This window comes from Triturus cristatus, chromosome 6 (genome assembly GCF_964204655.1).
Source record: "Triturus cristatus chromosome 6, aTriCri1.1, whole genome shotgun sequence".
Taxonomy (NCBI): Eukaryota; Metazoa; Chordata; class Amphibia; order Caudata; family Salamandridae; genus Triturus; species Triturus cristatus.
In genome coordinates, this window is record NC_140589.1 from 1,227,744,923 (window position 1) to 1,227,772,223 (window position 27,301).

The window sequence follows — 27,301 nt, forward strand, 5'->3', positions numbered from 1 at the left end:
TAGAGTGCTAGATGGCCACGTTCCGGACAGCACGATCTCCCTCATTTATAAGAAATTGATAAATGACCGCTCGGGCTTACTGACTGGCCTCCGCGAGGCTTGGGTTGCCGATGGGCTGGAGTTGGACGACGAGGACTGGATTTCCGCGGTGGCCTCTCCGAAGGAGGTGGCCATCCCGGCTCGCCTTCACTTCGTCCAGCTCAAGATACTCCACCGGGTGTATATGACGGGGCCAAGGCTTCAGCGTATGGGCTATGCCGAGGATGGATTGTGTAAGCGTGGGTGTGGTGCTTTGGTGACTTTTTTACACATTCTGTGGGAATGTCCGAGGGTGGAGCGATTCTGGCGTGGTGTGCATGAGGTCCTGCGAGCGGTTACACATGTCGCGCTGTTGCCTGAAGCGAGGAGATGCCTGCTGAATGTGTGGGAACCGACTGATTACTCGGTTCCGCAGACGCGATGGGTGACTCTGGGATATATGATAGCTAAACGTGACATTGCTCAGCTGTGGGGATCTCAGAGACCCCCGGCGGTGTCGGCTTGGAACGAACATATGGATTGGTGCATGTTCCGAGAAAAGGTGGTATATGTGGCGCGGGGTAAGCCTGGGGCATGGGTGAAGATATGGGGCCCCTGGAACGCTTACCGCGGGGGTATTTGCGAGCCGCCGTTGTTGCCTCCCGCTTCACCAGCTCCATCCCCATAGTTGACCCCCTCCCTCAGCCCTGGGCACATTGTTCTCCCAGTCCCGGATCAGTTTCCCTCCCCCTCTCTGGATTTCTTTGGATGGTTGGGGTTCCCCACTTGAGGAGCACGTGTCGTCATTTTCGATTGTGGGTTGCCTTGCGGGTGTGGTTTTATGTTGTTGTGTTGTATAAAACGAAACCGTATTGTGGGTTCAGAGTTATGTGGCCCACGTTGTTGATACCTCCTGCTTTATCGTCTATGCAACGCCAAGTGCCTTATTGTATGTATGTCATTTGCTTTTGTCACTTTAGCGGCCGGCCGGAAGGTTGTAGGCCCATACTTGTATATATTTGAGATTGCAATAAACGGTTTCAAAAAAAAAATAAAAAAAAAATAAATAAATAATCTTGGGGGATGTTAATTCGGGAGCAGATTCAATCTGACAGACCGAATTGTGCCCCGACCTCTCAACCTGGCTTGGATCGCTAATCATGTTTATCTCCGTATTCTCCCTCCGGTCTTTGCTCAGGACTTTATTATAATTGGTCCTACATGATTCATGGACAACTTGATTATCATGACCCTTCGTGCCAGGGTTCTGATCTTTATTGGCAGGTAGTCAATCGTTCTCATCCAATGATCGGAGAGGCCCGAATCTATTTGACACCTCCAGATTATAAAACATTTGATCAGTAGGCTGTGTTATGGGGTATTTGTCTTTCTGCCAGTTAGGGTATTTAGGCTGATAAAAGTAACCCAGAGGGAGGACATTAATGCCTGTATCAGTAATATTTGTATCCCCCACTCTGATTAACACTTCCCTGACCAGGGACGGTATACCAAAAGAGAGAACGACACAATCCCCTCGAAAAGCTTTCCTGCTGTTTCCCAACCAGGTAACACGCCTTACCATCTTAAAAGCTCTAAACATTTCTGTAGTCAGACCTACTATGTTCCCTAAGCAGTGGATAGCTTTGTTCCTCAATGTAATCCATGATTCATTTTCTCCTGGGGAGGAAGCTGGAACATTAGCCAGAATCACTGGAAAGGGGGTTGCTGCCAGGGGTAAATTTAAATTATGTAGATTAGGTAAACTTTCATAAGAATTGGATGTTGTTGGCTATGTACATAATTGCGATTCACGTACTGGTCTTTCCCCCCGATATATCTCTGAAGCTCCCTTCCCTGTCTCACTTGTCGCTCCTCCCTCTCTTGTTAAGCTACTATACGTGCTTACCGCTGGTTTCGTGGGTACCCCAGCCCTGTTAATTCTGTCCCTTTCATCTAACTGTCTATCCGCTCCTAAGGGGTTATTGTTAGGATTTGTGCTTTGGGGTCTATTTCTAGTAACTATACTACTAGAAGTGCCCAATCAGCATTGGCTCTCCTTTTAGAGAATAATATTCTGATTTCCAATAACTTTCTCCAAACATGTTTCAATTTTATCTAGTCTAGCTTCCAATGTGCCTGTAGACTGTTTAATGTATCTTGTTAGCTCTGTAATCAGATTTAACGTTCTATTGCTTTCAGTTATAGGGTGTGCATTGCTTTTATTTTTTGAACGAGGTACATTGTCTTTTCCCTTTTGATTCAGCAAATTGCCTTTTTTTCTCCTGCTGTTTTTTCAAAATAGTCTTAGACGGACCAATCTCGGTGGGAGCCTGGTGTATTTCTAACTGCATAGTTTCGGGATTCTTCGTTATCCTTGGATGACAAGGTCTTTTGGGTGTGGGTAAGGTATCGGCATCCTGGTCACTGATAGAAATATCATCAATAACAACTTGGATGCAACCATTTCTACTTTGCTATATATTCAAATGTTCTGGTGTACAATCCTCCACAGTCTCCTTGCAGGTAAGATTTGAGCTTTACTATTCGATATTAACCCCTGAGATTCTATATTTAATGTTTCTTCTACTGTGGAAATCTGTTTTTCGATTACCCCAACTGCCCTCGTAAGATAGTTTAGCAAGGTCATATTTGCATCTTTCGGCTTACTGAGGGGTTTTACTGAGTTATTACTAGGTAATTTTTTTCCCCATTTTCAACATCCAATCAGCATGCAACCCCCCTTACGTAGCTTAATTTTCTTAACCACAAATTTCTAAAACCAGTAAATATTGTCCAAGGAGTAAAACCGTCAGTTTAAATAATGTCCCAAAACAGCACCTCCACTCACTGTGTGATGACACCAAGAGAGGGGGCCCAGCCCAGCCTCCTCCAGCCAATGACGGGTGCAGACGGGTTCACCCTTGACGCGGGCACGCGCGCGCGCGTCCCGCGCTGAGGGTGTCCGGGTCCGTTTAATGGCGCCCTGGTGCGATTCCAGTGACGTACGCGGCTCCAGCCGCAAGGTGCTTCTGGGGGATGCAGTCCCCTTCAACAGACTGCCAAACAAAGTGCTACGTGCAAAATGTCAAGGGCTGCTTTATTATCATTTTATTTTACTACGGAGCTGCCGCCGAGTCTTGAGGGCGGGGCTCCCGGCAGCAGGAGGAGTGGTGAGCTCAGGCACATGTGGGTTTGGCCAGTCAGCACTTGCACACTTGGATATCTCCAATATCCGCAGGGCTCAGGAGCACAGCCCCCAGTCCCTGCTGGAGCGTGGAACCAGCCCGCTCTGCCCAATGCCTACGCTCCTCTCATTCTGGATAATACCAGCATGAGAGTTGCGCCTGGATTGGCGCAGGGCAATCTGGGAACATGTGTGAGAATCGTACGGTCGGATCTGAAGAGGCGGCAGACATCAGGCTTTCAGGTAAGTTTTTATTTTTTTATATTCCCCTGCCTCACCAATTTCCCCAGCTAGCGGCCACCACTGTGGAAGAGCCACTGAGAGAACAAGCCAGGCCAGGGCCGGCTCTAGGGTGGTGCGAACAGTGTCACCGCACCGCGCGCTGACTTGGGGAGAGGGCGCCATGTTTATTGTTTTAAAAGCTCCAGATCCCACGTTCCTTGTCTGTGCAATTTTCAAGCATCATTAAAAATGTCACGATAGATAACTCCAGTGATTAATGTTCCTGGTGAGAGACCCGAGCTTTGTCTGGGGAAAGTTTTAACTCATCATGGCCAAGAAGGTTAATATGCCTGCTGCAAAGAACTTGTCCCATTCTGCATACACTATAAATAGGTCGAGGGGTTATCGCTTTTGTCAGCAAGATCCTTTTGTTGCTTGCAGTTTAAAAGTTAAAATCCTAATATAGAGCAGTGAGCTATTAACTGCCATCAAAGAGCTCATGCAAACTGCAAGAAATATATTACAGCTACATGTTTTTTCCCAGTCTTTCCTTATCCTAGTATTGCAAAAATGTTTCATTTGGGTAGAAATCAGTTCTTATTATTAAACAAAACCCCTAACAATGATGTTACATTTAAAATTCTTTTAATTTGTGCTTTTTCAGACCAAGGACTTTTAAATGATACTGCCTACCAGTATGAATGACATGTGACTCCTGCACATTGTAGTCCTCTGTCTTAGGTAACATTTCCTATACACTGATTTACACACGCATGTGGTCTCCGTGCAACGTATGTGTGATGTAAAGTGTTCTGAGACCCTAAACTGGTATGAGGGGTGGTAGAAAACTAAATGAATCTAAGAGACAGGGGTTATGGTGACTTGGGAGGCATTGTCAAATGGTGGCAGTGAAGGAATCCGTGGTGAGGTGGTCATGGGGGGGCGCCAACAAACATTGTCGCACAGGGCGCCACCAGTACTAAAGCCAGCCCTGAGCCAGGCTCAAGCCTGATTCCAAGCTCTGGCACAGCTCGAGGTCCTGTTGGAAGTTCAAGCCCATAACAAGTCAAGCTTTCAAATGGCTTACGCCTGCCACCCTCCCTCTACCCAGGATGTGGCGTTACAGCCAGAGCTACAGACTTTGGAACTTAGGAACCAGTTTAGGGTCTCAGCGTTGGCTCAACATCCTGTGATTTTGGACAAATCAATTAAACTCTACTGCCTACAAAAATGAATGTGACCTTGTGTAACCTAACTGGTGCGCATATAAAGTTCTCCAATACCTTACGGTCAAGTTTGAACTATACACAAACTGCAGAAAAATGGCCAAATGTTAAAAAAAAAGCATTAACATTAAAATGGAGAGACAACTAGATACCCATTTAGTGACTGATTTGTACAAAGTGAAACCAACAAATGTGAATAAATCACAGCCTCTGCGCTTAAATTGTGCTATTATAGGTAAATATTTTATCTCACCAACACTTGTTTTACTTCATTATCACATATGAAAGCACTTTCAAATATGAGTTCAGAAAAGCAGTAGTACAAAAAACTATTGTGTTTGAATTAATAGATTATAATGTTGCATTATAATAATATAGGCAATGTACAGGGTTTTTATGACAACTGTCTTGCCTCTTAGTTCTCTAATGGTCCTTCTCGGTGCAGTGCTATAATGTGGCGTATTAAAGTCAAGCTTCCACATGTTAAAAAAATACACTTTTTTGAATTTCGAAGAGACTGTATTACATTTTATGTGGTTTGTTATATTATTTACATAGGAAACATTTTCAGGGGTCGGCTCATGCATGGGCTATAAGAGCCAAGCCATACCCTTGGCTCGGCTGTTCCTGTTAATTTGTTGGCTCACTAACCTCTACGTTGCAGCGGCATTCATAGTCCAGCGAGGGGCAGTACATAATTTGCAATGTAACATGGTGTGTTCATTGAACATACAACTGGGTTGCACTATACTGTGCAGTGTGTAACATAATCTAGGAATCACAGTGCTTGGTGCTCAACCCCTGCAGCATCAGTTTTTACTTATTGCGGGTGGGGATGGGCAACAGGGACAACGTGAGGGAGGGTGGGAGAGAACGGGCAACACAAACAACAAGATAAAGTGTGGGAGTAAACAGGCAAAGGGACAGTAAAAGAAATCACTATGACAAGACCCGTGCTGGTTATGTGATATCGCTTTTTTTTCTTATTGTGGATGGGCAACACAAACAAAATCGGGGTGGGGTGGGAGGGAGGAAGCAAGACGTACAACAGAAGGTTTGGGAATAGACAAGGTTGCATGGTAGGGGAAGAAGCAACACGAACAAGGGGGCTGGAAGGTGAAAAAGTAACACAGACAACAAAGGGTGGAAGGGAAAATAAAAAATAAAAAAAAATAGTACCTCAATCACAGCTCAAGCAGTGCGGAAGGACTGTAATCAAGATGGAGCAATCAATACTTGGTCCATGAAAGATGAGGAAGTGAAGCACATGTTGACCGATTAGGAATATGAGTGACAATGAAGCCTGCAAATGGCAAGCATTGGGCAGCTCCAAGCCACTTGTTGCACATAATGTCTCCCACAAACAAAACCTCATGCACTAGCACATGCGCCATCTCAGGCAAGACCTAAAATGGAGCACTAAGGAGGGAGTTCTCAAATTCATATAGCTGCCCTATGACAGTAACACTTAATTTGATTTTTACACCATAATAGTAAATTATTTCATCTGTGTTGATTACAATACATGGTTTATTACGCCACATTTATTTTCACTAACAAATTGTAATTTTCTACATCATGCTACATTATGTTGTTTTAGAACATATTGCTGTGGCAAAGTATGGTTTGATACACCATTTACTATAATATTCTGCTGTGCTGGTCTATGCTATGTTATGTCATGTCATGTTATGTAATACACCAGTGAGACACTGAGAGGATTGCGTTCTATAGCGCGTGGGGGAGGAAGGGGCTACAACGAAACCAATGACATTGATGGATCTACTAGTTGAAATCCAATTATTGGTATATAACTACTTCAGACAAAAATTAAGAGGGAGGGTGGCAAAGCGTAAAAAAGCACGCATATGGGGGTTGCACATCGCCCCATCAGTGATAGAATGGGAGGCCGACCTTGACTGGTGTCAACAAGCTGAAAAGGTGATATACAACAGTAGGGGCTGTAGTAAAAAAATGGGAAAAATATGGTTCCTCCTGGGAGAAATATAGAAACACATAAAAGGAGCTGATAACCTGCAAACACACATGTTCGCCTGCTGCTTCTGAGTAACACCGACCCAGATGTGTCTCCATACTTGAATAAGGTTGATTTGTTATGTCACCCGCCTTATGTGTACACCAGTGACCACTGTTTTGTTTGCTTTGGCATAATGTTGCAGGATGCCGTATACATGATCAATGAAATGCTTGTGCACACCTTCTGTCTTGATATACCTCATGTGTTTAATGAAAAGAGTTTTTTAAAAAAATAAAGAGGGAAATGTGAGACCCCAGATTTAATCAAAAAAGCTGAGTGTCAAGCTGAGTGGCTGGGCCTGTGTGAATGAAGGGCAATTAGGCAAACCTTGTAACAAGTATTGTTGCCTTTGGAACCATAGGAGATGTACTAGTGTGAGCTTACCGAATTACATGCATCTCCTCTTTGGGTTTTGTATGACAAGGGTAGCAGTGGTTAACAGTCAAGGCTTACTCTGGACTGTGATGTAGGGTAGAATATCTTAATCAGCTAGCACATGTACCATTCACGATAAATATAATATCAATCACTGTTTTTCGAATAGGGAAAGAAAAAAAGACTTTCGCCATTCAGAAAATGTATTCAGTAACTTCAGGATGTCTTACAGCACCTTCGCTACTTTAGCACGCAACATAGTTAATGTGTAACAAATCCTGTGTTTATCAGGCTCTACCGGTAGTCAAAGCAGGGATACATCTGCAAAGGGCACCTCTACATGCTTCAGCCAAAGCGAAGTATCAGTTTAAAGTGGTCACCAACACACAGTCATTCATCTTACTCATTTCTATGGATGGAGCACACTCATTGCTCTCTCTGGAGCTGTGCCAGGGGAGGGTGCGCAGCTCTTGCACAGCCTGTGCCCGCAACGGCAACTTGTCTTTTTACCCATGATCTGGGAAATTAGCACTTGCAGTTCAGAAGAAGGAAGATCTGAAAGGGTTAGTGGAAGTGATTGAGACACATAGTCCTTCATGATGAGTTGGTGCTGCTAAGGAGGATGGAAAGGGGCCATGCTTTGGCATCAGGAGGAGGCCCACAGGCACACATGCTAGGGGTCAGGGCATAAGGACTGAAATGAATCAGAGGCATGTGGCCCCTCACGTTGCAGTAAGGTCTCTTGTAGAAGCTCTCTGGCATCAATTAAGACAGAGGACCCCATATGAGGCAGCGGTTCCTTACAGCAGTAAGAGGCACACAGGCCCTCATGCTAGAGTTAATGCATTACAAGGATTACAAGTGGGCAGGGCAGTAGTTGCAAGTCACCAGTCTCATAGGATTATGTTCTGTCTAGATCCTCAGACTCATGCGCTGGCTGCTGGACTCGAGATCCGATACAAGGAAAGGCAGATCCTTTCTATGTCAGTCAGTCTACCATCTTTGCTTCCTGAGGTTGCTGGTGTATAGTCTTCTCAGCCCTGCAGTACTTTTCTCTACCCTTGTAGAGGTGACCCCCTTTATTCCTACCTCTGGTTTCAGCTATCTTTCACAGATGTAAGTAGCGCTTTTCGACCTGTTGTAAGTAAAAGGTGAGCACCAAATAACTCACAGTAGCCAGGCTACATACTGTAATGTAGCAGTTGGACCTCTCTCCGGTGAAATTTGAAATTACCAACAAACCTCGGGAGGAAGCCAACCAGTACAAAGTGCATTTCCTTGTGGTGGCCCACAGATCCATGACAACTAGCCAGCAGGGGAACTGTCATTCTCAGGTTGTTGACAGAAGAGGACAACTTCTACCAAATATGATTACGTTCCCGGGTCCTGGCTTCTCCAGTAGGACAGTGCGCAGGCATGCCTCTTTGCCAAGGTGTACAACCCTGTCCATGCCTTTGCCACAATCTGTGTTCAGGTGTTGCTACTCTCAGGCTGGCCTGCTGCAATCAGGATGACCCCGAGAATGTGAACACAAAGGAATCCCTGCTCCATTCAAACAGGCAGATGCAATTTCCTTCACATGAACTTGGTTTTACAGTGTGTTCTGCAGGCAGGGTGGAAGGAAAAGAGCAGTGTAAGGGGACAAGCAGGGGGGCAAAGGGAAAACAACAGCTTTGGCTATCAAGAAACACTTCATAGCACCCTACAACCATACGTATCCACAAAAGGGACCCCAACCTAAGTTTAACCCAGCTACACGTGCACACCACACACATTCAGTGGGAAGCAGGGTGACCTATCATGACATACTACAAAGATTTACACCAGGAGAGCCAATAGGCAGATACCCTACAGGGGTGCAAGTAAAAAGCCCCATACCCCATAACTATTAATCAGGTGTCACCAACCGTTTAATGCATCATGGCCTCCTCCTGGGGACAGTCGTCAACCATGTTAATAGGAGTACCTGTTTGGAAGTACCATTAATCACCTAACATATTCTAGTACTGTTTGAATTTGGGTTACTGGTTGACTGGGTGTGAGCCCTGGTCAAGCAGCAACCACAATCTTAGCCAGGGTAAGGCACAATCAAATACCAAATTAACCTCTGCTCAACCCCCAGGGACCTTCGCACAAAGCAGTCAGGTTTAACTTAGAGGCAATGTGTAAAGTGTGCAACATTTCCAACAGTAAAACAGTGAAAACACCACACAAAAAGATCCCACACCAGGTTAGAAAAATAAAATAAGACCAAAATGACAACATTCCAATCAGTAGAACCTGAGAAGAATAAACTGCAATATAGCACCTAAAATCCTAACGTGCCAACCGTGGCTATCTGGTTATGGTGGATTGAGTCAAAGTCAAAAGGTAAGGCTGACCGCGATGGAATGTGGATCGGATACAGTCCCAGATTAGTCCCGCTGAAAGTTTACCTTCTCAAGTTTTGTACCAAGAGTCCCTTTTGCGTTAGAGAGGGCCGCAGGAAGCAAGGAAAGCATCACTGGCAGTGGTCGGCATGGTGTGAGGAGTCTGCTGGATATCTCGGATAGGTGAGTTGGAGCCTCACGTTAGCGGCAATCAATGCTTGTTGTGCGAAGAGATTGGCCGACGGCAGCTCGCTCTGATTTTTGGTGAGAGCGGTGCAGTTCTGGTTCGGACAGGCCCATTTCTGGTCACGAAGAGCCCAAATGCTTAATTTTAAGAACCCATGAGCCACACCAAGGACCTGAGAGGAACCAATTGGGTGTCATTAACTGGTTGAAGACAGGTCCAGTAGCTGTTGGGGATCCTTTTATGTCCCTGAGGCTCATATTTAGAGGCCAGCAGACTAGCCCTTTGAGTCACTCCGGGGTCCACGGTTCAGATGTATTGCAGGTCCAGTTCTTCCTCCTCAGACAAGAAGGTAGCAGGTCATCACATCAGGACAGTAGCACTTTCAGAGTGGAAATCCAGCAGAGTGACAGTCCTTTCAACAGCACAGCAGTCCTTTTTCCTGGCAAAGTATCCACAGGTCCAGAAGTGTACTGAAGAGTTTGTGCCTGAGGTCCATTTTTATACACTGGTGCCGGAAAGTGGGAGAAGCATCTAGACAGTGTCTTTGAAGTGCATAATCCCCTACCTCCCCTGACCTGGCTCCAAGCTGGCTGAAGTGACAATGCAGGGTCGTTAGGCACTTTGTGTGGAGACTGGAAACAGTCTATGTTAAGTCTAAGTGAGGCTTGGCCCAGCTCCTCCCTACCATCCTGTCATTGATGGCCCTACCAGTCACACCTAATCCCCCATTGTGTGTGGTTGCATAAGAGGAATACACAAAGCCCATCTGCCACCTACACCCAGTCATGTGTGCAGAGACAGGCTGCAGGCACCAAATGGCTAAGGTGAGAAAATGGCAACTTTCTAAAAGTGACATTTTCAGAAAGATAATTTAAAATCCGACTTCATCATAAATTAGATTTGAATTAGGATTCCAGAGACACCAATCATGAACCAGGAATCTATTCCCATTTGGAAATTACAGCTATAAACTGTAATAAGGCAACTCCAATGTTATCCTATAGGAGAGATAGGCCTTGCAGTACTGAATAACACATTTAGGTTTTTTACCACCAGCACATGTAAAACTTAAAAGTACAGGTCTAACTCTTTAAAACATTGCACCCAGCCCTCTGGGCTGTCCAGGGCCTCCCTTAGGGGTGACTTATATGTATTAAAAAGGAAGGTTTGGGCTTGGCCAAAGGTTTATTTTGCCAGGTTGACATGGCAGCTTAAAACTGCACAGACAGGCTCTGCAATGTCAGGCCTGCGACCTCTTTAAATAGCTACTTAAGTGGGTAGCCTGATCACTGCCTCAAGGCCACTAGTAGCATTTAATTTACAGCTCCTGAACATGGGTAGTGCCACTGTACTAGGGTCTTATAAGTAAATTAAAATATGACAATTGGGTATAAGCCAAATTTGCCATGTTTTCGGGAGAGCGCACACGCACTTTAACACTGGTTAGCAGAGTCCTAAGGCCAACAAAAATGAATTCAGCAAAAAGAGGAGGAGGAAGGCAAAAGGTTTTGGAGATGGCCCTGCAGAGGGCTGTTTCCAACGAATACTAGTACTCTTTTGGTGAGCAACTGGCACACCATGTAGAGCATTTGTAAGGGACTCATGGCCCAAGTCTCCTGCACTGGAAACCATACCAGCCTGGTCAGGTTGAGAAACCAAAGTACAAAGTGATACATGGACACTGTGCCAGAGGCTTTCACTGAGATTTAAAGCAACAGAAAACTTTTTTCAGAAAGGCTGGCCCACCTTCAAGAGTAACTGGATATATTACATGTTTGTGCCTCCAGTGACTAAACAAAAGGGTGCACATCCGCCAAAGAATCCGTAATCAATAATATATTACACAATCTTCGGAAGCAAGCGGTAGCCGGGAATGTAGACTGCTATTAACTATCTTTCAACAACCAGAGAGCCTGCAGAAAACAATCCTCAGATGTTTAAATGTAACAAAGCTAAATAACAACTGCGTTCCAAAGTATACAGTCAGTTGGCTCTGGAGGAGACAGTCATGTGTTCCCAGCTTAGATGATTCAGAAATACACTGTTCACAAAGGCAGAGTGAGAGAGCATCCTGAGCGAGGGAGCAAGCAGAGTCCTAACAAAGGTGGCCTCAAGGTAGGGGGTCTTTCTCATGAAGAATCAATGAAAACATGCCAAATACTTTCTAAAGCATCTTTTCACTATTCTAACAGCTAAAAGGCCAGGGGTTTCATGGACATTTCTGGAGAGGAACTTGTTAAATAATCCAGCACTTTAAACCCAGCCACCCACACCGACGAGTAATACTCCACTAGAGCACAAAACATATTTAACGATGTATCCAAAAGAAAAATGGATGCATAGTAGAAAATATTTGCACCAAGTACAAAAGCATTGGCTAAGCCAATAGGTCTGGTTTTTGATGTTGGCCTTTTCACGCTGTCCATGCCTGTTTCGTTTTGTCACGTTTTTTATAAAAGTTTATTGTCAGGGGACAAGCTAGGCCTATGGCAATATAAAAAAAAAGGTATTGGCTAAAAGTAAAAATATTTCCTCTCTCAAAAAGCACACATTGCCATTGTGGTCCCTAGCACTGAAGGGAACTACTTTTGTGCTGATGTGTTCCTTGTGAGAGAGCAGTATGCCTTCACTCACACTAAAGTTAGCCAGTGGATAACATGGGCTGACCAAATGACACATACTGTATGCTGTAGTGGGTATGCATGACAACAGACAAACTGAAGTAGAGAGCTGACTGAGAGTTCCCAATATGCAAGTATATTATATATAGAACTGTAAAATCAAAAGGACTTTGTTAACAACATACAAAATGTGCCTCTCTGACCAGGGCCCGACTGGCCGTAGCCGGCACCGGGCATTTTCCTGGTGAGTCGGAAGAATGGGGGCCGGTTTTGCAGCAGTGCTTTAATATCTGCTCCCAAAGCTGGAGCGGTGCTTCACACTAGCACCCCCCCAGCCCCATGTTACCGGGGCTGGTGAGAGTTGCCAGGGCTGGTTGCTGCTACCAGTCCGGCTGTCTCTCTGAAACAGTGCATACTGGCTTCCTTAAGAGGGGCGCAGTGCATGCTGCATTTCCACTGCTGCTAGACCTAGAGAGTCATGAGATCTCTCAATCTGGAGCTGAGAGGAATCAATCCAGAAAACACTTTGTAGTATACTGTCCATGTTAATGTTATGCCAGTTTCACCACCTGCTCAGCCGGTGTGTTTGTGCTGTGTGCTGCATAGAATGTTGGGAGTGATGATGCGCTTCGGAATGTTGGGAGCCTGTGAGGTGAAGTGTGAGTTGAGAATGGGTTGAGCAGCAAGCAGGCTCTTCCTGGTGGGGCTGCTCTTCAGAACATGTAACCTACTACAATAAAACATCTTAACTTCATCCTACCTGCGTGAACTTCTTTACTACATTATTTGGCGATGAGCTGGTGACTACCTACGTGACTCAAGCTGATCTCCGGCACCTAGCGAACAAAAGAGGACCTGAAGATGAAACAAACTACAGAACAGACAGTCACAGGCAACACAAAATACAGGAGGAGGTATTCACAAGATACAAGGGTGTTCTACACGGAAGAACAAAGACGACAACAAGGAAGAAACAAGTCCTACACAGAAAAGAAAAGAAGACAACAAGACACAAGTAAAGATGAAGCACTAAGCCTCTCAGCCCCACCAGTGTCATCTCCTTAAGACAGCCGTAGACCAGGCGTGCTGTGCTCATCTATACTACATAATTTGTATTTAGGAGTAACCAGTACTCCTTGTGTTTTCAAGGTCATCTATTTGCTGCAGTATATTCTTGTGGGTCATGCTTGTACTTTTCCAGGCTCATTTTCCATGACCTTGAGGACATACAGAATCGTCACGGCGCTAAGGCAAACACCTAGTATGTGAACTATCACTAATGCCTCAGCGCTTATCCATTCTGCCTTAATTTTAGTGTTTGATGCTGGCAACAACCTTCGCCTACAGTGTTACGGTGCTTGGGAGATACCCAGCTGTTGTATACTTTATGAAGGCACAAGTAGGAGGTAATCGACAGTAATGCTGGGTACAACCTTCAACCACAGCGCTCCGGTGTATGGGAGACATGCAGCACTTTCATTCTAAAATATATCTCTCATACAAGGTATTTGACGGTATTGTCAAACATTATTTAATTTTCAATAGAGATGTGCCTCCTTGTCATTTTGCCTTCATGCTGATTTCAAATGGGTCTGTCACCGAGGAATGTATCGTGATTGACTTTTGTGTGACTTCGCATGAAGCGAAGGTATTGTGCTCCCTTCAGTGTTTTCCTTTTGCCGCGCTGGCCGTGTACGGATTGTTTTTGGGGCCGTTTGTAAAAGTAAAAGTTTGTGGTGAGTTTCTCGACATTTTGGTGTTCACTCCATCTACTACTTTGTTATGCCTAAACTGTGGCCGTTAAACATCTTGTTTTGACTGTTTGAAACTGCGTGTGCATCTTACCTCATGCTTGATGCCGTGCGAGTCACCTCAATGATCTTCTGTGATGTCGCATTCTTCATCTGCGTCAGCATTTGACGATTGATAGTTTTTGGCGCACTAACGTGCTGGGTGCCACCCGGCACAGCCCATCGTGTGTGCCGCCATCTTGCGTTTGGTGGCTGTACGCAACCTGCAGATCTTCGATTCTCTCCTTTGCCATGCCTGATGGTGCAGTGTTGTGTTTGTGCTGAAACTGCCTTCTTCCTTGGAGGTCTTTAACTATTGTGGTTGTTGTCCATCTTCACTTCAGAACGCAGGAAATTTCCATGTGCTGCTTTCAAGCTTATTACACTAACATGTGGTGATATAGTGACTACTATCTTTTGACTGTGTTTTCTTGGTCCCACAACAGACTCACTGTGTACTGCTTATCCATATCCTCTGTGGGTGGCACTATACACGTTTGACTGCCACTATGAGTTGCCATTGCCCATGGATGTTTTAAGTCATTGTCAGCCATTTGCTATCCCTGCAAACCCTGGCTGCTTACAAGCTCCAGTGTGTGACACAGTACTACAGTGACACGCACACCTTTATCCTTGACAGTCAGCAAACGTTAATGTGATTCGGTATTTAAGCCTATTGTATGCTTTGCTGTGTTACACCATATGCATTTTTATTCTGGCTTTTGGTACTTTTCATGTAGGAACTGTCTTATTCACACCTATCCACATGGGCTTGTATTTTACGGCCATGGACTCTTGGTACACACCTTCAGGGGTTCATTGTTCCTCTTACATGTGTCCTAGCCGCATTTGCCCACAATACACTTGCCTACACAGGCTACTTATGTTTTCCACCCTCACACAGGGATCGTTGCATGGGTGTTAGTCTCATTTACAATAGCTTACCATCCCTATGCTTAGGAATAGGTTATGGGTACCGTCCCATTTACAGGAGCTACCCTCCCTTATGACACGGGGTAGGACATGGGTTTCAGTCCCATTCACGGTAGCTAACCTCCCTTACGTCACCGGGTGGGTCATGGGTTTCACTCCCATCTTCTCTCTTACACTTTTACCCTCACACAGTATGTGTCTTGTGTGTTATAGTCCCATTACAACATTTCACAGTATGTGACCTCTACACGGGGGTTGATCTTACACGGGCAATCATTTTATGGGTTTCAGTCCCATTTGCTGTTATTTTCTCGCAATGTTTTTCTTATACTATGTTACATTGTGTCAGGATCCATCAGAATGCCCACCACTTCCGCACTCCAGCAGAAGTGGAGGAACTATTCAGGGTGAACCCCAGGGAGCTAGGTGCATTTCACTCACTTACATCCTACCTAGGAAGACTGCCTGTCAGGTGGGGGCTCCTAGCAGATTCTCAACACATGCCTCTTGCACTTGGCTCGTCCCCTCTGTTACTCCCCGTGTTCCCTGAGGAAAGAAAAGCTGACTTATATTTCTTTAATTCTCTGCTCCAGTAGGTGGAGGTGTTTTCCTTATTTTTGTTTCCAGGCCACGCCAGAGCTCGACTCAGCAACCTCCATAACATGACTCAGCAACCCCCATGACTCAGCAGCCTCCATGACTCAGCTACCTCCATTACTCAGCAGCCTCCGTGACTCAACAAACCTCCATGACTCAGCAGCCTCCATGACTCAGCAACCCCCATGACTCAGCAGCCTCCATGACTCAACAAGCCTCCATGACTCAGCAACCTCCATGAATCATCAGCCTGGCAAAAGGTATTTTAACTCTCACCCAGGCTCATCTTCAGTGCTTCCCATTGAGTTTCCTGTTGAAGATCCTGCGGTGTAATGGCTCTGCAGGTGGTGGTCGGACGAGTCCTGTTCCATCCTTGCTGCTGCTACTCGCAGGTAAGTCTAAATCCTTTTTGGGCTACATTTAACTCTTGTCCTCAGTGGAATTCCATTGTTTTGACTCCCGGCTCATTTCTGATTATCAGGGAGATCTTGAGTAACTGCGCACGAAACTCTTCGCAGTCAGAGACTTCCTGACTTTGTTTTCTATATCACAGTTCCCTCTTGTTTCCACTCAGCTTACTTTACGCTACTTGCCTGGATTTTAGTAACTTCCTCCTCATATCATTTATGTAATTCGTGCATAGTCCTTGTTTATAGAAGTGTATGTTATTATTGCAGTGTTTATTGTTATCCTGTTACGTCTCAGGTTTTTTTAGCTGAAAGAAGGTCTTGGTAACGCCCTCAAGCCTTGGACATACTTCAGCTGAAGGATACAGATTATGTCTTATCTCATTGAAATAAGAATGTATGGTGTGCTTATGTGTAATCTTCGTTGGCACAATATTGTGTGAGTGTGTATTTATCTTTGGCGCAATATTGTGTGAGTGTGTATTTATCTTTGAAGCCATATGATGTGAGTGCAGTTCTGATTTATTCTAATAATTCTTTTATCGTGACCCAATGCAGAAGTTTATGCATTATATATGTCACTGATTATTTATGTTCTAATTGATGAATTTTACTACTGCTGCAGGAGCTGGTCTCCATACTCATTCCTAGCTTTAGGACAAATGTCCCAGATTGTTCTGTGACCCAGAGTTTGCTTCTCCACCGGCACAAACGTGCACCAGTTGTCTCTTCCTTTATTTTAGCTTTTTTTAAAGTAATTATTTTAGTTTATTGTTTGTTCCCAAACCCCCTGCCCTTGAGATTATCGGATGAGCACTGGTGTCCCTGATTCAGTGTTCGTCGGATGATTTCTGGGGATTTTTGGGGTCCAGCTGCCTCTGCGTGTCCAGCAGAGAGAAGAATACGTTCCAACATTCATCTTCCCAGATTGGTTCCTGACAGAATGCGAAGCCCCTAAAATCAAAACAAACAAATATATATATATATTTTTTGTTTTCTTGTCCCACCCAGGCATCATGGCGTCCGGTTCTTTTGACGTTTCTGCTCTTAACGACACCTTGAGGGATCTCCACCGACAGGTAGAGTTGGCGTGAGTGGAGAACCAAACCTTGCGGTCACATGTAATAGAGCTGCCCCAAAGGTTAGATCGAGTAAAGAATAGGGGATCTGACTCTGGAGCCCCCCTTCCTATGGGTGGAACTTATACCTCTCACTTGCATGTGCACACAGGCATGTCAACAAATAACGGTTCCTTTGGCACCCCCTGAGCGCTATCAAGAGGATCCTCAGAAATTACATGAGTCTAGAGTAGCCTTCATTCTCTCATATCTATCTGGGGATGCGGCAGCCTGGTCCGTAACCCTTGTGGCCAATGATGATCCTGTGTTATATTCCTTTGAGCGCTTTGAGCAGGATCTCAGGCACATTTTCGACCGATGAACCTCCACACAGACAGTAGACAATGAGCTACTTGATCTACGCCAAGGGAATAGAGATCTCCTTGCTTACCTCACACAATTTAACAGACTGGTAGTAGAGGCCCACTGGCCAGAACACAAAAGAGCATCATTATTCTACAGAGGATTGCGTGATGAACTCAAAGATATGCTGGCTCAGGTGGTCGACCGCCCTCAAGACTGCGATGCGCTCATAAACCTGATTTTTCAATTAGACAATCGGTTGGCGGAACAAGGAGAGAAGATATGTGCCGAGAACAGAGTACCCCCACCTTTGCCCCGTACTGATTCCCGACTATTCCACAGTGCGATAATGGATAGCGGAGAACCAATGCAGATTGGGTCGGTTCGACCTCCCCTTTCCATGATGGAAAAGGAGAACGACTTCTTAAAAATATACCTAGACAAATATCTGGCTAATAGATTTATCCGCCATTCTAAATCACCGGCCTCCTCTCCCCTTTTCTTCGTCCCTTAGAAGGAGGGAGACCTCTGTGCTTGCATCGACTATCGAGCCTTAAACCAGGTGACCTATAGAACCGGTACCCCTTACTACTCATTGCCTCCATGATGGATCAAGTACAATCCGTCACCATCTTCACCAAACTGGACTTACGTGGTGCATATCATCTGGTACGGATGAGAAAAGATGACAAGTGGAAGACGGACTTTCGCACCAAGTTCGGGCTTTTTGAGTGCCAGGTGATACCATTTGGTCTATGCAACGCCGCGGCCGCCTTCCAGCACTTGGTGAACAGCGTTCTACAAGAGTTTTTGGATATTTTTGTATTAGTGTACATTGATGACAATTTGATCTTTTCACACTCCCTTTCCGAACATATTGAACATGTGTGAAAAGTATTACAGGCATTACACGAAAACCAACTATTCGCCAAGATGGAAAAATGTGCCTTTCATGTCACTATAGAACACTTTTTGGGATTTTTTATTTCACCTGAAGGTTTGGCTATGTATTCCGCCAAGGTACAAGCTGTCCTCCAATGGCCAGCACCCAGATATCCAACGCTTTCCAGGCTTCGCCAATTTCTATCGGCGCTTTATCACAGACTTCTCAAAAGTGGTTGCCCCCCTCACCACTCTCCTTCGTAAAGGTCAAAAATTCTGGTGGAGCCCAGAAGCAGAGCAGGCTTTTCAACATCTCAAATAGGCCTTTATGTCTACACCTATTCTTTTACACCCTGACTCAAACCAACCCTTCTATCTAGAAGCCGATGCCTCGAATATTGCTCTAGGTGCTATGTTATCTCAAAGCCACCCAGACACAGTGCAGCTTCACCCAGTAGCTTTTTTCTCCCGAAAACTTGCCGAGGCTGAAAAGAATTATACCATCTTCGATAAAGAACTATTGGCTGTCAAAGCCGCTTTTCAGGAGTGGAGACATTATCTTATGGGCACAAAACATCCAGCCACTGTGTACACGGACCACAGGAACTTACAGTTCATGAAATCAGTCAAAGCGCTCACGCCCCGGCAATTAATCTGGTCGTTGTTTTTCACAGATTTCTCCTTTGTAATCACATTTCGACCTGGGGGAAAGAACGGTAAGGCTGACGCTCTTTTCCGACCCACTCTAGAGGCAGAACAACCGAATGAACCTCCTTTTTTATTGAATAAAACAAACTTTGTCAACAACATCAACATCAGAGATATTTCATGGTTGGAACAAATACAGCAAGCCTCTGCTCAGTTCGATCAAGAAAAATGGATAAAGGAACACCCCGACAGAGATGTGGTAGAGGGTATATTATAAAAACACTTGCTTCTACCCACACCAGCTCTTCATCACGAAGCCTTGGGCTGGTGTCATGACTCTCCACTTTCTGGTCATCATGGAATCACGAATCACTGGCAAAGGGATTATTGGTGGCCGAACATGCGTTTTGATTGCCATCAGTACGTGAAAACATGCGACACTTGCGCTCGACCTAATCGGAACGATGGGTTGCTTAATCCTCTTCCAACACCACCATCACCTTGGCATTCAGTATCTATAGATTTAATAGTTGATCTACCTGAAGACCAAGGATTTACATTGATCGTGGTAGTAGTCGACCTGTTAACTAAAATGTGTCTCTGCTTCCCAATTATAGGGATACCTGATGCCCCCCATCTAGCTAATCTGTTCTTACAACACATAGTACGGCTCCATGGTTTACCATCACGTATCATTTCCGACCATGATTCGCAATTTGTTTCGTACTTCTGGGGAGCATTGTGCAAATTACTTAACATTTAGGTGGACCTCTCTTCCACCTATCACCCAGAATCTGATGGGCAAACGGAAAGAACCAACCAGTAGATCAAACAATTATTACGAAATTATGTTACCGAACAAGAGTAATGGGTTGATCACCTTTGGTTAGCAGAATTCACCCATAACAATGTAGTAAATACATCTAGCGGATTCTCACCCTTCTATGCTCTGTATGGGTATCATCCCAGATCTTCCCCTTTACAAACACAGCATGCACTCTCTCCTAAACCTTTAGCTCAAGAACAGGCCTTACAACATCAGGTTCTCGAAGAATTAAAAAAGAACGTGACAGGTGCAAAGCCATTGTACAAACAGTACACGAACAGAAAGCGACGTTTAGCTCCTCCTTACCAAGTAGGCCAGCAAGTGTGGTTATCCACCAAACACTTACGCTTAAAAGGGCCTCGTAAATTTCAACCACGATACATCGCCCCATTCCCCATTCTAAAACTATATCAGAAATCGGCAGTATGCCTGGCCTTACCGGCTCACTTAAAAATTCACCCTACCTTTCATGTGTCCCGTTTAAAACCCACTGATCCAAACACTTGTCGCCTCGCTCCACCACCTCCAGTAAGTGTGGAGGGTCACTTAGAATATGAAGTAAGTTCTATTTTAGATTCTCGCCGAACATGGGGCACTTTATATCACCTGGTAGCTTGGAAAGGGTATAGCCCACAGGAACGTACCTGGGAGCCACAATCTCATGTCTATGCTCCCCGACTGTTGCGTATATTCCATCAGTGTAACCCCCACAAACCCGGCCCTGTCACCGAACCTTGAAAGGGGGGTACTGTCAGGATCCATCGACTGCCCACCACCTTCTGCACTCCAGCAGTAGTGAGGGAACTATTCAGGGTGAACACCAGGGCTCTAGGTGCATTTCACTAACTTACATCCTACCTAGGAAGACTGCCTTTTGGGTGAGGGCTCCTAGCAAGTTCTCAACACATTCCTCACGCCCTCAGCTTATCCCCTATTTTACTCCCTGTGTTCCCTGAGGAAAGAAAAACTGACTTATATTTCTTTAATTCTCTGCTCCGGTATTTTAGTTTATTGTTTGTTCCCAAACCCTCTTCCCTTGAAATTATAGGATGAGCACTGGTGTCTCTGGTTCAGTGTTCGTCGGATGATTTCTGGGGATTGTTGGGGTCCAGCTGCCTCTGCGTGTCCAGCAGAGAGAAGAACGCGTTCCAACGTTCATCTTCCCACATTGGTTCCTGACACATTTTAGATTTGAAAAAACACTACGTTATTCTTATATTATTATATTGTCAATTTGAAAATGGAGGGGGATGAGTTATACTCATTGTATTTTCTTCTCATCTTCTCTCTCTTGTCCAGTTCTCCTTGTGATGTCACATATTCTTTTCATCCTTGGTATCTGGACAATATTGGTTGTTAGTCCTCCTTGTCCCCAGCCTTTCCCTCATTGTAGTTTCATTCCTTTTCTTCCTGGTTTACGAGGAGATCCATCCTTCTCTTCTTTGTGTGTCTGTGTGTAAGGCTGTTGTTAAGGTCATGTTGTGCCTTGTCCTTCCTTCCTTGCTTGCCTGCCTGGCCAGTGGGTGTGTTTGAGGGTAGGCTTTGGTGTCTTTCTGCTATTTTGTTGTTTCTTGCGCCTTTTTACTGTTTTCTTCGCTTTTGTAATTCATTGTTGGAGAGTATGGGTCATTTCCATTTTTAGTATACTTACCCATTGCTTCCTCTTTGTTTTCCTCCACTCATCTCTTCGCTCGTTTCTATCTGTCCGCATTTCTTTATTTCTTCTGTTATTTCTGTGTTTCTCTCTGTTATTCCTCTTTTGGGTTCTTATTGTTTTATCACATTACGGTATTGGACAATTGCTTCTGTTGTATAAGAAAGGGAGATATGTAGTATCCTGTCCATGTTAATGTTATGCCATTTTCACCACCTGCTCAGCCAGTGTGTTTGTGCTGCATGGAATGATGGAGTGATGATGCGCTTCGGAATGTTGAGAGCCTGTGAGGTGAAGTGTGAGTTGAGAATGGGCTGAGCAGCAAGCAGGCTCCTCCTGGTGGGGCTGCTCTTCAGAACATGTAACCTACTACAATAAAATATCTTGAACTTCATCCTACCAGCGTGGACTTCTTTACTACACAATTACATGCAACTTGAGTGTGCAAAGTGTACCTTCTGGTTCTCTGAATCAGGATTTGCAGAATGGCACTTACTATAGTGGAAAATATGCCAGACAAGCTGAATTTCTGAGGTGCTGACTGCAAACTAGATGCAGAAAATATGGTGCTCCCAGGAGACGGTCATAAGCATTTGGATTGTATATATTTACCTATGCATTAATTTTTTTAAATACATTTATTATCATTTTTATATAGTGGAGACAAGATCCAATAGATGGCACAGAGATGTATTTAAGAACAGTTATATACATAGGAACGGCTTTACTTGAATTACACTGCCGAGGAGGTTAAACACGGTTTCATGTTACATCAAGTTGCAAGATACATAAAAGCACTTTTGTTTGTTTTACACAAGTGATCGCTATAAGAATAATTTATTACACCCCCTGCATCAATGCCAAGTAACTCAGATAGAAGATGAAATCTAGACACATAGTCCACCGCAGCCTAGGCAGGACTACATCCCAGACCACAGTCGTGTTGCAGGATCCATCTATACATCTATGCCCATGCCCGTGTTGAGGGCCACCACTCTCCATCAGACTCCTTGCTGTTGGTGCACTACCACTGGTCTATAGAAGGGTTCTATATTTCAGTATAGTCTTTGGCGAGCTGTTTATTCTCACCAAGTACCACCACCAATCAGGTGGTGTCATGTCCAGAGATCAACTTCAGGTGTCATGGCACTTTCACTTTATGTTAAAAACACTTTAGAATATAAGCAAGAGAAAAGTTAACACTCATGCCATGAGAGTATACTATGAAACACAAAGGGCACCCTACTTAAGTAATCATTGGAATGCCCTAAAAGAAATAACGAAGTTATGGTCCGGACACTATTGACTCTTTCACAAGCTTTGAGCAGCCCAGATGTAGACAGTACCTCAAGTTAACAAACAATATTCATCACAGATACCTTCTGACTCTCTTACGTCTCCTTGTCTTTCATCTAATGGTTTCATTTTCTAGGAAGGAAGGGTGGGGTACCCCATTGGCGTAGCTAAGAACTTGGTCGTCCATGGCAGCGTCTGCCTTTGCCGCCCTGCGGAATCGCTGAAGAGCAGGGAAAGAGTGCTGGAGAGATTTCCTTCATTTGCCACCTTCGTGCATCCCGGCAAATTCATGTAGGTACGGGGGGAGCCTCCATCCCCAAAACGCCGCCTCCCCCACTCCCCATTGCTATGCCACTAGGGTGCCCTCACTCGGAAATGCCCATGTGATAATAAGTCGGAGCAGTCTACATTGCACTTTTTGTAGGTGCTATTTGGCACACAGGAAATTGAACCTTAAAGAATGTTTTCATCATCATGAGGCCTCAAAGCATCTGTATGACTTGAAAGATGTAACAGTATGCCATCGGTTGCTTTCTTTTTATCTAATGTACTTCGCACTAGGGACTATCTGAATGCTATGGAAAGTGAATGCATTTAACCTACATGCCCGATGCGATAAGCACTGATCACGTACCCTACTTGTTTCTTGCTGAAATAAAGGCTTTTTTTCTAATGCATTGAAAGAAAGAGGAGCCTTAACTGTTCAATTTTAGCAATAGTATTTTACCAATCAGATTTGACATTTTTATTATTTCATCTTATATTGTGAACATGGATGCTTATACTTTTATGTAATTTTTATTTTGTATTGATGTAACGCTTTTATGGTTTACTGGCATAAATCGAATAAAGTTATACTTGACTTGACTTGACTTGACTCTTTTACAAGTTGGCTTGTCTATCTATTGGTGTGCGCACTTAATGAGGTTTATTAGCCGATCATCAATTAGCTGTTCAAAACTAGTTGAGACTGAAATGAGACTAAAATAAGTTAAAAGGGCAAGCATCTCAAAATGGATTCCGACCTACTTGCCCATATCACTAAGGTCCAAATGTGCTAAGACTTTGTGCCTGTACAAATCAATGCAATGCTCATTAATGCTCAGTAGCACATGGTATTTACTATCCAACGCTGGAGCGTTGCCCCTTTTCAGCACAAAAACTGCTTTGTGCTGCACTGTGTTGCGTCTCTTTGCATCAAAGAGTTGCTACTGAAGCGGAGCAGCGCAAACACCCATTTGTTTTTATGCAAAGCCTGACCTACTAAGATAGTCAGACCAAACAATGCATCAAAAACTAACAAGTACAAATGTGTTCGCTTCTCGAAAAAGCGATGCATTGCAAATGTGCTGCAGTGCACAGCTCACATCTAATAATGCAGCAACTTTTTTAGTTTGTGCGCTTCAATTATAAATCCTAGGCTAGGCAAGAGGCACTCATATCTGCACCACAGTGTGAGGTTGTGCTTCGGTCAAGGCATCTACGTAGAGTGGCTGCATAGAGGATCACAGCAGAAGTAGGCCAATGCCAGTAGATCTGGCTTTGTGCTGTGTCTTCTCCCTTGTGCAGTGTGGCACAGCAAATTTGCTAACTGTGCTTTGCTGCGAGAAAAAGTGTTAAAGTCTGGGTCAAAATGGCACTTCCTTTGCTCCCAAGTGAAAGTCAGTTGCCTAGGAGTAAGTACAATTAGAGGGTGCAAGCTCACAAGTAGGAGGTTACATCATGGCCCAGATGTATCAAACAGTTTTACCCATTCTGTGTCTATGAGAAAATGTGTTCATACATCAGGCCCCTAGTATCTTAAAGTGACCTCAAGTATGTAAATCCTCAAAAAAATGCAGAACTTCCTAAATTGAAAACATAAAGCAAGGTTTATCATCGAAGCAAATTCTAGAGTGGCAATATCCTTCAACTCAGTTGCCCCAAAAATTGTTGTACAGAAAAATAACGAAAAGATAACCATAACGATATCGGGCAGTCCAAACTCTTCTAGGGAAAATGATAGTTCCTTAAGAAACATACTGTTTGGTAACGAGTGCTAAGATCTAGTTTACTTAATCATCATACTATAAAAAAAATCGCCTACAGTAAATTTAAAAATACCAGTAAAGATCACACACTGCTTCCACTGAGTCTTATATCCAGTGGAATCATCACCATACAAAGAGGAAACAATGGGCGACTGGGAATTTTTAAGTGTAAAAGAAATGTCTCGCCCTCATAATTTTTGTCATAACCAAACATCATTGTGTAGAAGACTGAAACTGCATCTTGTGAAGGGCACCAAAAGGTGAATTTCCAGTGCACACATTTGGAAGATTTTCAGCAGAAAAAGGTTCCCCCACAGTGGCTTCTCCTATGGCGGTAACAGTTGCTTATGTCTGAAAAGCTCAGTCGCCCACCCGCGTAACCTTACATTTGGCATTACCCTCCCCCACCACCAGAGAGCATGCCACAGTACTGAACTGTTTTTCGATCAACAAATCTCTAAATGAGGTCTATAAAGTGGATATTATTTGCCATGGCATCTTTGCCCATTTTAAGGTCTAACATTAAGCAAGACCTTTTAATTTTAACAAATTATATATAAAATAAACTTACAGGAGCTATCAGCCAGCCCTCTTCATCTATTGGTCAGTTGCGTCAGTCACATTTTTCCTCTAACGCACTTACAGCATGGAGCAGTGAGCCAGCCCACTTCAGCCGCCATGGTCTAACTTCACAGAGAGTGACTGCATTCCACTCTTTCCCAAGAGACACATCTGCACACAAATAAGTTCCCTTAAAAACCAAGGACTTCTATGGCAATGTGTTTTTTTTAAAGAAAAAAAGGAATATATCTACTTTTAGCCAATATTTTTTTTTTTAATAAAGCCAAAAACCTAACAGTTTCCCCAACAATAAATGCCTACAAAAACTATGACAAAACAAGCACTGACAAGGCCAAAAGGCTGACAGCCGACCGAGACCTATTGGATTTATCAATGCTTGATAGATTTGGCTCCATGCATGCTAGCTCAAGACCCCAGGGTGAGCTGAATAGAAATGTACGATTTGTAATTGGCTGAGCGAGAGAGGTGGGCAGGCGTCACGCTTCAGAAAGGGAGCTTGCGTATTATCATCATGACATCCGATGTTTTTATTGGTGGTTGATCACAGGCATTATTTAAGTATGTCTTTGCTGAAACAGCCTATGTTTGTTATTGTATCACTGCCTGACTGTAACAGGTTTCCCGTTTGCCCCATTGCAAACACTGCACGATTCTCTCATTAGCTGCAGGTAAATGAATAGAAAACCGTGCATCAAGCATGCTTATTTTTGGGGTTTATTTTATTGCATAATGGCAAAACACGTGTAACTCCTTGGCAAACAGATAACGAGAGTATTTGAAATGGTCTTCATAGTTAACAAAAAACTTGTATAGAAAATGAAACAAAGTAGTTCCTATTTAAAAATAATTTCCATCCACCCACTCCATGCAGGTGAACATGACCACTTCTTCCAGGTGGCCCTTATCATGTCTGACACCTTCAACCAGTTATGTCTTTTCAGCCTGCAGTCACTGCATTCTGGGGTATGTAGTTTTGCTTTTGCCATTATCGGTATGGACTTAAAAAACCCTAGCATGCAAAATGCATTCAAGCAAAAACACAGGACGGGGGAAGATGCCACACATGATGTGGGACAGCTCACTAACTAAGCAGCTGTCTGTGTGTGCCTGTATGGCACTTGTATGTGCTTGGATGCATGCCACTGTGTGTTTTACCCATTTTCTTATAACTAGCAACCTGACTCCCATCACCAGCCAATGTGCTTCACCAACCCGATCAAATAAATGAAGGAGCGAGTAAAGGTATGACAGGCACCAGGCGCGCAACACCCATTGGACTCAAAGGGCTTCAGCATCCCCCCACCCCCACCCCCGTCGTGTGTGCCAGCCTGGGATGAGACAGCTTCCCGGGCGCACACACACACACCCGCACCCGAGCACTTCACAGGTCTTTAAAAGACCATTTGCATGTTAATGAGGTCTTGCTGTTGTTTCACCCCTTCCTTCTAAGAGCCCCTGCAGCTCCACTCTGCCTATTGCTTAAAGATTCAGCCCCCCCCCCCCGAAATTTCTTCTTAGCCCCCCCCCCCGAAATTTGGCTCTAGTTGCGCTTCTGACAGGCACCACAGGCAATCCGCCCGCCATTTTAATTATTATGCGCTTCTTGGCTAGATTTCCGCTGTAAGAGTCAACAATGTTTCAACTCTCTGCCGTCCACGCATCACATTAGGGTTACTCCAGAATCACTTGTTTTTATGTACAATATTTACCAATAAAGTAACTTTAAGTAAAAAAATGAATGTATGTTACCATCGGCTTTCCCTCGCATGCGTTTTCAAAAAAAGGGGGTGGAGTCGGAGGCTCGACGGAAATCATACTAGAGTGTGGAGAAAAAATTAACACAAAGATCAGTGAGTGAACACATGACATTGTTTCAACAATAAATACATAAACTTGTTGGTGAATGGTATTTTTTCCATATTTTTGTTGTGTTCTCGAAATGTCAATCTGCTTAAAACCAAAATACGCCTTCAGCCCGCTCTGTATCCCGACAGT

The 27,301-nt window shown here is 44.3% G+C and overlaps 1 protein-coding gene across 1 annotated transcript in view; it reads right to left on the minus strand.

Annotated features, from left to right (window-relative positions):
- Positions 1-27,301, minus strand: part of SYTL3 (synaptotagmin like 3) — a 523,043-nt gene that overhangs the window by 278,184 nt on the left and 217,558 nt on the right. Inside the window, exon 6 of the mRNA XM_085612149.1 lies at positions 27,056-27,122. Coding sequence (XP_085468275.1) covers positions 27,056-27,122 — 67 coding nt within the window. The remainder of the gene's footprint in view (positions 1-27,055; positions 27,123-27,301) is intronic.